General features: G+C 39.5%; 1 protein-coding gene across 3 annotated transcripts in view; it reads left to right on the forward strand.

Moving 5' to 3' along the window:
- sxc (O-linked N-acetylglucosamine (GlcNAc) transferase sxc) overlaps nt 1-11,202 on the forward strand; it is a 98,689-nt gene extending 87,487 nt beyond the window's left edge. For all 3 annotated transcript variants that reach the window (XM_023159471.2, XM_023159470.2, XM_074176341.1), the window contains 4 exons: nt 334-809; nt 3,739-4,829; nt 6,625-7,262; nt 10,642-11,202. In XM_023159471.2, coding sequence (XP_023015239.1) covers nt 334-809; nt 3,739-4,829; nt 6,625-7,262; nt 10,642-10,807 — 2,371 coding nt within the window. In that variant the 3' untranslated portion in view covers nt 10,808-11,202. The remainder of the gene's footprint in view (nt 1-333; nt 810-3,738; nt 4,830-6,624; nt 7,263-10,641) is intronic.
- The last annotated feature ends 1,505 nt before the right edge of the window (nt 11,203-12,707 follow it).

Here is a 12,707-nt window from a genome sequence, read left to right on the forward strand (position 1 = left end):
TTGCTTGTAGGGTTTGGGAAGGTCAACATCTTCCTCCATATCCTTTATAGTCACTATTTCCTGGGAGATCGAACATTTTTAATGAGAGAAAAATTTGGACTAAAGTGAAGATTTTGAAGATTTTTCATTTTTGTACTGCTTCAATTACAATTATTTTGTAACCCCAAAATCTGTATGTATTGAATGTTTCGTGGATGTCGTTTTGGGCTTGTATTTCTTGGCATCCTGAGTCAAGTAAATGAATAAAAATAAAATGATAATTTCACATTTTTTGTGTTTTCAACCTTCATCATGAAACATCAACTTCCAATAAAAGTATATTTTGATTTTCAGAGCGGTAGCGGCCTACCTCCGAGCCCTCAACCTCTCCCCCAACAATGCCGTCGTTCATGGGAACCTCGCTTGCGTCTACTACGAGCAGGGCCTCATCGACCTGGCCATCGATACCTACCGAAGAGCCATCGATCTCCAACCCAACTTTCCCGACGCCTACTGCAACCTGGCGAACGCGCTCAAAGAGAAGGGACAAGTTTCCGAGGCCGAAGATTGCTACAACACGGCGCTACGGCTCTGCCCAACGCACGCCGATTCCCTCAACAATCTGGCGAACATCAAGCGCGAGCAAGGTTACATCGAAGAGGCCACCAGGTTGTACCTCAAGGCTTTGGAGGTGTTCCCGGAATTCGCGGCCGCGCATAGTAATCTGGCGTCGGTGCTGCAGCAGCAGGGCAAACTCAACGAGGCTCTGATGCACTACAAAGAGGCCATCAGGATCCAGCCGACTTTCGCTGATGCCTACTCTAATATGGGTAAGGATTTTAGAACAATCATTTACTGAAATGAAATTGTAGTTCGTACAACCCAATCACAGAATAGACATCATGTATACTTACTTACCTCTGAGAAAAAGTTACTGTACAATAGAGACAGCGCAGAAATTCTTGAATGCTACGATCCCTTGAGGCCAACCTAGAATATTATATCTCTTATCCCAAAGTACCAAATGTTTCATTTGCTAATGAGGCAAACATCATCAGTTGTATGTATGTGCGTTGACTGCGGGGACGAAAGTTATATCTCGAAGTCTCAGCAACAAGTGACAGACGAGCTACGGTGTTCACTCATATTTATAATTTCAGAGAGTGATGGATAGAAAGGCACTGGACAGTGGTGGGGGCGGGGTTTCCGTGCAAATACTCACTCCGATTGGTTCGCACTGTTGCGGGTCTTTCCGATTGGTCCGCATTGTTACAATGGACACCCTTGTAACTCCTTATTGGTCCGTTCTTTTTCTGGATCATTCTTAGTGAGCATTTGCATGGACGGACATCCCGTCATCGACCCCCCTATAGTATCTACTGCCTTCTCCACCACCGTTCATTACCTATCATGTATATTTATGAAATACTGTTCTAGATCAGAGGTTCTCACACTTATTTTGTCTACTGCCTACTTCGAGAATTAATTATTTTCTAGCGCCCCCCCAATTTTTGTTACTTTACCACATCTTAAGAATAACAATCACAGTCATTATTTTAATAATTAAATTATGTGTGTCATGTGAAAATAAGACTCTGATGAAGGTAATGTAAAATACCATTTTGTAATATTAGGAAAACTTTTACTCATGTTATGAAAACAAACATTTCAATTTGAATTTTAAAACTAATCTAATGTGAAGGATGGATTTGATGATTTTTAAAAATCGTTGAACGATGGGCCACAATCCAGGGTACAATTGCAGGCTTGTCTTTTGTAGCCAAAATTCTTGGTATCCATTTTTTAATTTTATTTTTATTTCCTCGTTCGTTATCAGTTCTATCAGTTCCTCTTCTAGCTGGGATGATCCTGCTGTGTTGACATTTGAAAAAGGATCCAACACCCAGTCCGGTATTTCCAATTTTAAAATATCCTGGAATCGTTCTGCGAAATCACTGTGGAGGTTATCCAAATGTTGGCAGTAAACAAGCAAGTCGTCGTTGTTGAAGGATACTGCTGACAGATTGGGGAAATTGTGAAACTCACGTCCGCCGATATTATTCTTTTATAATATAAGAGCAATTTGGCTACAAAAGCAGCAATTACATTTTTTGTTTTAATCAAATTCAAGTCGTCACCTTGAAGTTGGAGATTGACATCATTAAACAATTTATACAGGTCTGTCAAGTACGCAATATCATTCATTGAAGTGATGAGGTTGTCGTGCAATAATTCTTTGTCTTTGTTTTCCAAGAACTCTATTACAGAGTCAAATAGATTGTAAAATCGAGTAAGACAGCTTGATAACCAACGCACTTGTGTGTGAAATAGCAATCGGTTGAAATCTTCATCATTAGCAACACAAAGCTGATAAATAATCTGGCGCCGGAGCGCAATCCGTAGCAGCTGATATAATATTCTTCAGTGAAATTTCTTTCTCATCACAAAATTTTTCCACAAAATTTTATATATAATTTCTCCTTTTGTATCCGTCTCTAAATTTCTGGCAAATAGTAGGTCTTGATATATTTTCTCATTTTTAATAAACCTCACGTATGACAAGAACAATGCTTCATTGGTTGGTAAAGTGGACTCATCTAACTGAATTGAGAATTTAGAAATCTTCAGATGATTGATTGCACAATAACTCTTCAATGTTTTCAGCCATCTCATCATTTCGTCTTGCACGGAACTATTGCTCAAAGAAATTTTCTATTTTGTATTTCTATTCCAGTTCTTGAAAATAAGTCACACTTTTGTCGTTTTTATCTGAATGCATTTTATTCAAATGATCTTGTAGCCTTGAAGGTTTCATCGCTCCACTCGAAAATGTTTTTTGACAAAGAAGGCACATAGGCGAAGATGGATTTGTGGGATTTTCAATGAATCCATATTTTATATATTCCGCGCTATAGTGCCCTTTCTTCTTTTTTGCTTCCGACATAATTTTGTCTTCAAAAATGCCGAAGTAAAGAATCGAGTATTAAAAACTTGCTAATGACACCACTCACAGTATTGACCACCGCACGTACAGCACTTTACCTAGCTGGTCGCTAATTAAATTCACTTGTTTTGTTATATTGTCGAATGACATTACTGGCTGGATGGCGCGCGCGCTTTTATATGAGGCAGTGGGCGGGCCTAGTACTTTCGAGAATGGAGACTAGAAACTTCTCGCTTCGCATTGAAGCTCACCGCCATCTATTTGTACAGTTTGACAACTACCGTATAGGAAATAGTTACTGTCTAGTCCTCTAGATGTCGTTACACGAGGAAACGCGCGTTAAGCGTAAAGGAGCGGTAAAGTTTGTGTTAAAAACAAAACAACATTTTTAAATTAGCTATCGCCCCCCTAAACCACTTTAATGCCCCCTAATCTTCTCTGTGCCCTTTACTGCTCCCCTATAATAGGGGAGCAGTAAAGGCCTATAATAGGCCTCCAGCGCTCACAAGGGGGCGTTATCGCCCACTTTGAGAAAGACTATTTTAGATTCACCAAAATATCGAGAATTTCCGAAACACTACACTTATTATAATTTTACAAGATCTGCAGAATCCTCTATTTTCCTAGGTACAGGGTAGCAGTTTCCCAAAAAATTATTTGAGTTTAATTTGTACAATCGTGAAGATTATTTTGATGCAGCTGGGCTATAAGACATGGATGTTGAACTGGTTGCATACAATCTAACTGGTATCATGATAACTGTTAGACTAACAACTGCCAAATTCTGAGATGAGAAATACTATACTTTGTTTCAGGAAATACTCTTAAAGAAATGCAAGATGTCTCCGGAGCCCTACAGTGTTACACACGAGCGATTCAAATAAACCCAGCCTTCGCCGACGCCCACAGCAACCTGGCGAGCATCCACAAAGATTCCGGGAACATTCCAGAAGCCATCCAGTCGTACAGGACAGCTCTGAAACTGAAACCGGATTTCCCGGATGCGTACTGCAACCTAGCGCATTGCTTGCAGATTGTTTGTGACTGGACTGACTATGATTCCAGGATGAGGAAGTTGGTGAGCATCGTCGCCGATCAGCTGGACAAGAACCGACTTCCGTCAGTCCATCCTCATCATTCTATGTTGTACCCGTTGTCTCACGAGTTCCGCAAAGCGATCGCAGCCCGTCACGCCAACTTGTGTTTGGAGAAGATCAACGTCCTCCACAAAGCGCCCTACAAGTTTCCCACGGAACTGAGAGGTAGGCTGAGGATCGGGTACGTCAGCAGCGACTTCGGTAATCATCCCACGTCGCACTTGATGCAATCGGTTCCCGGCATGCACGACAAAACCAAGGTCGAGGTGTTCTGCTATGCCTTGAGTCAAGACGACGGCACCACTTTCCGGAGCAAGATTTCCAGAGAGGCGGAGCACTTCATCGACTTATCAAACATCCCTTGCAACGGCAAAGCCGCCGATCGCATTTACTCGGACAACATTCACATCTTGGTGAACATGAACGGATACACGAAAGGTGCTAGGAACGAAATTTTCGCGTTGAGGCCTGCTCCAGTTCAGGTCATGTGGTTGGGTTATCCCGGCACCAGCGGCGCCATTTTCATGGACTATTTGATTACGGACGCAATTACTTCTCCGATCGAAGTTGCTAACCAGTACAGCGAGAAGCTGGCGTACATGCCGTACACGTACTTTATCGGCGACCACAAGCAGATGTTTCCCCATCTTAGGGAGAGGTTGATTGTGAGTGATAGGAATGGTCAAAATTTGGCCGACAACGTAGCCATAATAAATGCGACGGATCTGTCTCCTTTGGTGGAGTCGGCGGACATTAAGGAGATTAAAGAGATTGTGAAGGCGGCTAAGCCGGTGGAAATCAGCCTCAAGGTAATTACCTTTTGTTTTTTTTATTTTTCCTAGTGATGTGTGCCAAAACGCGCAATAACGAATGGCAACAGTTTTTCAACACAGTCCAGAAAATTTTGTAGTTAGTTACTAATATGGTTTTTAACATTACCGAATTCCTTTATTCATGATGTTATCGACATTATTTATATTTCAAATATAATGATACTCATTTCATATTCATTCAATGAGATGAGCCACTATCAGAAGGGGTGTATTTCAGTTCGCTTCTTTTGTGCATCTTACTATTGCCATTAACCGTTTCTTTCAAAAAAACGTAAAAGGTATAACTGTATCACTGCTGGGATAATATGGAGGAGGGGGGGTTCATGAATGCTGTCAGTGTGGATTCGGAATAGACAAATGTTTCATCTCAAAAGATGACATTGCAGGGATTACGGGAAGCACCCTACACCATCTGGATTTTGGAGTTCACTTACTTCAGAGTGTATAAACGCCACTCATGAAAAAGCTTCTTTGCGGAAGGTATCAACACAAACTATAACAGATCTGCTAATCAGAACTGTCGATGAAGAACAATTTTGGGCTACTCATTGAAAAAAGTCAAGTGAACTCGGTAAAACCCTTTCAGATTGTTGTTAAGATCCAAAAAATGATGCATCTTCATAGTTTGCATCCCAAATCGTCCTTTCCACGATTATACATCTCTTGATAAATACTAGGGAGGCCGTGGACTTTTGATTTTGAAGTGTCAACGTAACAGAATGGTACTAGATGGAGCCTGAGTTCGAATCCCTTTCCCTGCATGTTCAACGACTATGAGAGAGCAGGAATTGGAGTAGTTCTTTTCAATGCAGCTGCCGAAATGATTGATTAACTTGTTTTTGTTTTGACACGAGGTTACAACAACTCTTTCACGAAGTTAAAATCTGCTCAGTAAAAAAGCCACATAGTTCACTTTACTCCAGTGGGCTCACAAGGATCTCCCAAATGATGGGGTCTTGGAGATTCCACCTTATCAAAGCATCTGATTTTCGCTTTTCTCATGACCTGCTAGGATGGTGTCTTCTTACTCTACTGTAATCGTATAATGGGTATAGACGTTCTTTACCAGCTGCAGAACCTGTTGCGAGGCGCCTGAGAATCCATCGACACAACGAGGCCCTAATTATGCTCGTCTTCCACTCCCCTACGGTATTGTCGAGACAACGATGTTATGTTGAGCTCCAAAGTATATTGAATCAATTGTTGCTGAATTCATTGGAAATATTCATTTCTCACCATAGGGCTGATACGAGCTCATAAGCCCGATGTAGTCTTCTCCATGACCATCAAAATAAGATGATATCCGTCTTGTAGTAGCTCCGGGCAAGCGAATATCTTCCGAAAAATCAAGGAGAATCGGATAAAATATCCAGATTTTCTCTTTAAAAGTCTATAGACTACCCAGACCACTTTATTAAAATGGTTGTTCTAATTGATAGTGTACCTGGTGGAATGGTACTTTTCATAATGTCGAATCTCAAGATCAACACGACTTGCCTCAGTGTGAAAGAAGTTTTGGGCGGAAAAATAGCCGAGACCATTCTTGCCTACTTGCGTTCACTTAGAGCAAATGATTTCCGGATCCAGTGATCACTTGCCGCACGCTATGGGAAGTGGTAGGCGGCCCGCCCTCCCTTTATAAAAGAGGCTTCAGGAACAGAGCCCCACCCACAAAACTCCATTTTGTTAAAAATGATAATGATGATAATGATTAATTAGGTCATCGCAGTGCATATATGAAATGTTATTGTATTCTCATTTGTTTTTTCAGGTCGCTGAATTGCCTACTACTATGCCAATCGAAAATATGATTGCTTCGGGCCAAGTTCAGACTTCTCTCAACGGCGTAGTCGTTCAGAACGGACTCGCGACGACTCAAACCAACAACAAAGCCGCCACCGGCGAAGAAGTCCCCCAGAACATCGTCGTCACCACGAGACAGCAGTACGGCCTGCCTGACGACGCAGTCGTCTACTGCAACTTCAACCAACTGTACAAAATAGACCCGATGACGCTGCACATGTGGGTGAATATCCTGAAGGCGGTGCCGAACGCGGTGCTGTGGCTGCTCCGTTTCCCCGCCGTCGGCGAACCGAACCTGTTGGCGACCGCGCAACATCTCGGCCTTCCCGCCGACAAGATCATCTTCAGCAACGTTGCCGCCAAGGAGGAGCATGTCCGCAGGGGGCAGCTCGCTGATGTTTGTTTGGACACGCCGTTGTGCAACGGTCACACGACCAGTATGGACGTGTTATGGACGGGCACGCCGGTTGTTACATTGCCCGGAGAGACGCTGGCTTCCAGGGTGGCTGCGAGTCAGCTAAATACGTTGGGGTGCCCAGAGCTGATCGCCAGGTCGAGGCAGGAGTACCAGGACATCGCCATCAAGCTGGGGACGGATAAAGAATAGTGAGTATTTTGTTGGTCGAGCTAGGTTTGTTTGATACTGTTGTTTTTGCTTGGTTCATTAATGAGTGACTGAATAATGCCCAGCTCATTGAGAGTTTAATTTCCAGGCTTAGTAATCTGGGAATTGAACAGTTATGAACTTCAAACGGTGCTTTTTGAAAATACAAATTTTCAGAAGTTAACATGGTTTTTTCAAGTCGTTACATTTTGCAATGCTACTTAAGGCCTTTAAAAATGATGGTTTCATATGTTTAGATTATAGAAACAATTGTTCACAGTACATTGATCGAGCATACATCTTCATGCAATAAAACTCAGGTCAAGCAATGATCCCATTTCGCTGATAGTTTTTCAAACGAGTAGGCGTCACTTCTGAAAGTTATAGGTTATGTTTGTTTACAGTGAAAGTAGGAATATTGTTTCTTTGTTCAATATTCCAAAGCGTCGTTAAGGTTTTAATGTCATTGTCATTGAATCTTCATATTGATAATGTCATCATTGAAAGGGTAACAACTTTTAAATATCTGGGAGTGGTATTAGATCAAGAATTGAACCTTAATGCACACTGTAGTTATATTCAGAAGAAAATAGCCACGAAAATTCATAGTTTTGTATTTTATAAGTGACTGACTGTACTATAAAGAGCATTATTTGCTAATAAAGAGTAATAATAATTACTTTATGGTGGAACTCTTAGGTTTTTACTGCAATTTCAACAACACATATGTGAAGTACGGGAATGGGTTGATCAACATTTAGAAGGTTGGTCATAATCAACAAGGATGGACCTTCATCCAAGATCCTTAGATATTCTAGAAACAGCCATTTTGCGAAAGGACACATACAACATATTACTTTGGACAGCTCTTTCTTGAAGTAAAATCAAGAGAAACAGCAGGCTTTAGTACAATCAGCTTGTGAGCAATGGGTACCATTCACAAATGCATGAAATTTCTCAATAGGTTTTTGAAGGGAGGGATGTGAAAAATGTTCATTCATTTATGGGATAAACCCCTCCATCACGGTAACGATATAATTATTACCACAAAAATAATATTCTTATTACAACCGAAAAATTATCACATGGCAGAAGTTATACAAAACAAATTACTATAATTTCGAAAATGGTCACCATTACACACACTAAAATTGAAGTAGCAAGCTTTTACCTAATCATCCTAGCTGACATTATTCAGCGATTTTTCAAAAGCATTATGGAAGACACTAAATATAACATAGGTCTGACTGGAATCTTCTAGTTTCCAGTGGTTTGAGCCCGAGATGTTGTGAAATATAATAATAATAATTAAGGTAATATAATGAAATTTGTTTTGATCTTACTCGATATCATATAAATGTTTTAGATACCAATGAATTGGGTTTTTCTGAAATATTCCGCATTATATGGGTACCCGATAAAAGGGTGGTGTATTGAAATTTTGAATGACATGTATTGCTTTCCAGATTTGGATTCCATCGGGAAAGCAATATACTTGATAAAATAGTATTATATATGGCTATATATACTGTCGTATATATATAATGTTGAAAAGTGGATCCATTCTCCGTCCCTGTTTTGAGAGAAAATTAATTTTAAAAGTATCTTTTGTTATGAAGATATTTTAAAGGTATATATTTTTTATTATCGAATAGTAGTTTGACCAACAACTTTTTTCTGAAACTGGGTAAATCAAATCTCGGAACAGTTTTTTAAAAATATTTCCTAATGGAACATATTTGTTTCACAATTAATTTTTTCATGCTTTTTATACTACAATTTAATTGACAAATATTGCAGTGGCTTAAGAGCTATCTTATGGAAAGAACACAAATTGTTAGAGTTGATCATTACTATTCTCATACCATCGCAGTTACATTGGGTGTTCCACGAGGTTCACATTTGGGAACACTGTTACTTAACCTTTTTTAACAACGATCTAATCAGCTGTTTCCATGGAAGGGAAGTTTTGCTATTTGCCGACGATTTAAAATATTTCAAAATAATTAAAAGTGTAGCTGATACATTGTGTCTACAAAACGGTATAGATTGCCTATCAAACGGGTGTTCGCAAAATGGTATGTGTTTGAATGCATCTAAATGCCAAATTCTTTGCTTTCATCGAACACATCACCCAATCACTTTCGAATATAGTATAAATAATCAGACCTTACATTCTGCTATTGAAACCAAAGATCTAGGTGTGATCCTAGACTCCACACTTAGCTATAAATCACACATTTCCGCTGTAATTCAAAAATCAAAGAAGATGCTTGGCTTTATAAAGAGAACCACTCGTGATTTCACCAACATCACTGCTATTAAATCTCTTTATTTTTCCACAGTTTGCTCCCCTCATTACGTTACACAAAAAGTGAAACTTGAGGCCGTACAGCACAATTTCCTGCGATATATTGCCTTCAAGATGGGTGTATACTATGACTATACTGCATTGGAATGCATTTTGAAGATACCTTCTCTTGAGGCTCGCAGAAAACATAGAGATTCAATACTTCTATTCAAAATTATCAACGGACTGAGTATCAGTCCCGAGCTTCTCTCTAAAATATTTTTACATGTCCCCAGTCGTTCAACTAGACAGGTGCAAACGTTCTACGTTTCTTTTCACAGATTTAATTATTCATAACGGCTTTATTCCCAGAACTCTTCGATTAGCTAACTCTTTAAATAACCTTCATATCTTCAATATATCACTATCCCGCTTTAAAAACCATATTCTTCACTTAGCCATCTAATACCCTCTGCTTGTGTTGTTGTATTGTGTCTAGTGTTACTTGCCTGTAAGAATTATATTAGTTCATATTGTTTTACATTTAAATTTTTTCTTAAATAATCTATTATCTTACTTCGGAATTGTATTATTGTTATAATTTACTTTAATCCACTGTATTGCGTCAAGTACTACATAACACTGTACTACTTATATCTGAATTGGGCTTGCCCGTGTATATATATATAAATAAATATAAATAAAAGAAGATTTTGAGTGAATATTTATTTTCATTATTGAAAAGCAATTTGACTGAGAATCTGGAGGATTCAATATTTGAAAATTATCTTCATGTTTAAAATTTTTTAGTACTATCGTTATCAAATAAATATAGTTATCGATGTTATTTATATTGACCTTATGAGGATTTTCATAAAATTGGCTTTTCAAAAATATACCCATGTATATTGAAAAATATTTTTTTGAAACCTCAAGCATTTATATCTAAAACTTCTATAAGAAACGTTTTTTCATATCTTCACTCTTTCATCTCAAACTTCTAATGGAACTTCAATGTGACACAACACACTGTATTAGAATCATATTATATATGTATGGATTCACAATATTTTATTGTGGTTTTGTTTCAGCTTGAAAGCCATGAGACACAAGGTATGGACAGCTCGATCAAATTCGCCTCTATTCGATTGCAAAATATACGCACAAGGACTGGAGCTGCTGTACTTCAAGATGTGGGAACGTAACGCCGCTGGTCTCAAACCGGACCACATCACAGACACGACTGCAAAGAAGTAATCCGTCAATCGCCCACTCGAAAGGATCTTTCTTGAATCTCCCTTGTCATTTGTGCTTCCTTCATTCTTGAGCAGATTGAATCAAAACGGGAAAAACAGTTCCAAGGGGTAGATTAGACTCGAGCAACATCCTGAAATGGAACAATTTTTTATGGTTGACAGTATTTAATATTTATACAAAATATTTTTAGCAACTCTAAGTTGTTCGGTTCTATTGATTTTTAATAGTGACTTGGACTGGCTTGTTATGTTATGATATGATGATACTTGTGTATATTTTTTTAGCTTAAGGAATGTACATGTGCAGAGTTTGGATGCGTTGCATTCACTATTATCTGATTATATAATTACCTTATTAGTAAGTTACAAATAAACCAACGGATGTTTATTTCTTCAGTTTGTCTTTTTCATTATCGCCCTAGGATCCCTCAAAAAATTGCTTCAAAAATGTCATTGAATTAATATTTAATTCGTGATGGTCCAAATTAGAGATGAAACGGATAGCAATTTAGCCAGATACCGGACATTCGGCCAACCTTGCAGCCAAATATTTGGTCGCCGAACGTTGCCATTTGCTGCATCGTAAGATGCACGCTTGCGTAATTCGAATATTTCCGTTGATAAGCGAAATTTGCAATTGTTTAATTCATTACCTTCTTACACTGATTGCAGTGCATTTATCTGTCACACCCTGCAGCAGTGTGTATAGCGAAATAATTTTTTTACAAACATGGATAGCAGTCTAGCCAGATACCGGATATTCTTCCAAACTTATAGGTGGATGTTCGGCAGATTGCAGTGCATCTGTCTTTCATACCTTGCAGTAGTGTGTACAGCAAAATATTTTTTTCTGAAGCTGGATAGCAGTTTAGCCAGATACCGGAAATCCGGCCAACCATATAGCTGGATATTTGGCGGCCAAATATCCGGCGGAACGTTGCCATTTGGTGCATCGCTAGAAGCACGCTTGCATAAGCGGCGCGCGAACGATAGGGTGGTTCGATTCGGATCTTTCCGTTAATAAGCGCAATTAACAATTGTTTCATTCATTCACTTATTGTATTGATTGTAGTAGATCTTTCTTTCACACCTTGCAGCAGTGTGTATAGCAAAAGAATTTTTTCTGAAGCTGGATAGCAGTCTAGCCAGATACCGGATATTCGGCCAACCTTATAGCTGGATGTTCGGCAGATTGCAGTGCATCTGTCTTTCACACCTTGCAGTAGTGTGTACAGCAAAATATTTTTTTCTGAAGCTGGAGTTAAGCCAGATACCGGAAATTCGGCCAACCATATAGCTGGATATTCGGCGGCCAAATATCCGGCGGAACGCTGCCATTTGGTGCATCGCTAGAAGCACGCTTGCATAGGCGGCGCGCGAACGATAGGGTGGTTCGATTCGGATCTTTCCGTTAATAAGCGCAATTAACAATTGTTTCATTCATTGACTCATTGTATTGATTGTAGTAGATCTTTCACACCTTGCAGCAGTGTGAATAGCAAAATAATTTTTTCTGAAGCTGGATAGCAGTCTAGCCAGATACCGGATATTCGGCCAACCTTATAGCTGGATGTTCGGCAGATAGCAGTGCATCTGTCTTTACCACCTTGCAGTAGTGTATACAGCAAAATATTTTTTTCTGAAGCTGGATAGCAGTTTAGCCAGATACCGGAAATTCGGCCAACCATATAGCTGGATATTCGGCGGCCAAATATCCGGCGGAACGCTGCCATTTAGTGCATCGCTAGAAGCACGCTTGCATAGGCGGCGCGCGAACGATAGGGTGGTTCGATTCGGATCTTTCCGTTAATAAGCGCAATTAACAATTGTTTCATTCATTGACTCATTGTATTGATTGTAGTAGATCTTTCACACCTTGCAGCAGTGTGAATAGCAAAATA

This window comes from Leptinotarsa decemlineata, unplaced genomic scaffold (genome assembly GCF_025532065.1).
Source record: "Leptinotarsa decemlineata unplaced genomic scaffold, Ldec_3_MD MMD2_tig00001719_RagTag_RagTag, whole genome shotgun sequence".
Taxonomy (NCBI): domain Eukaryota; kingdom Metazoa; phylum Arthropoda; class Insecta; order Coleoptera; family Chrysomelidae; genus Leptinotarsa; species Leptinotarsa decemlineata.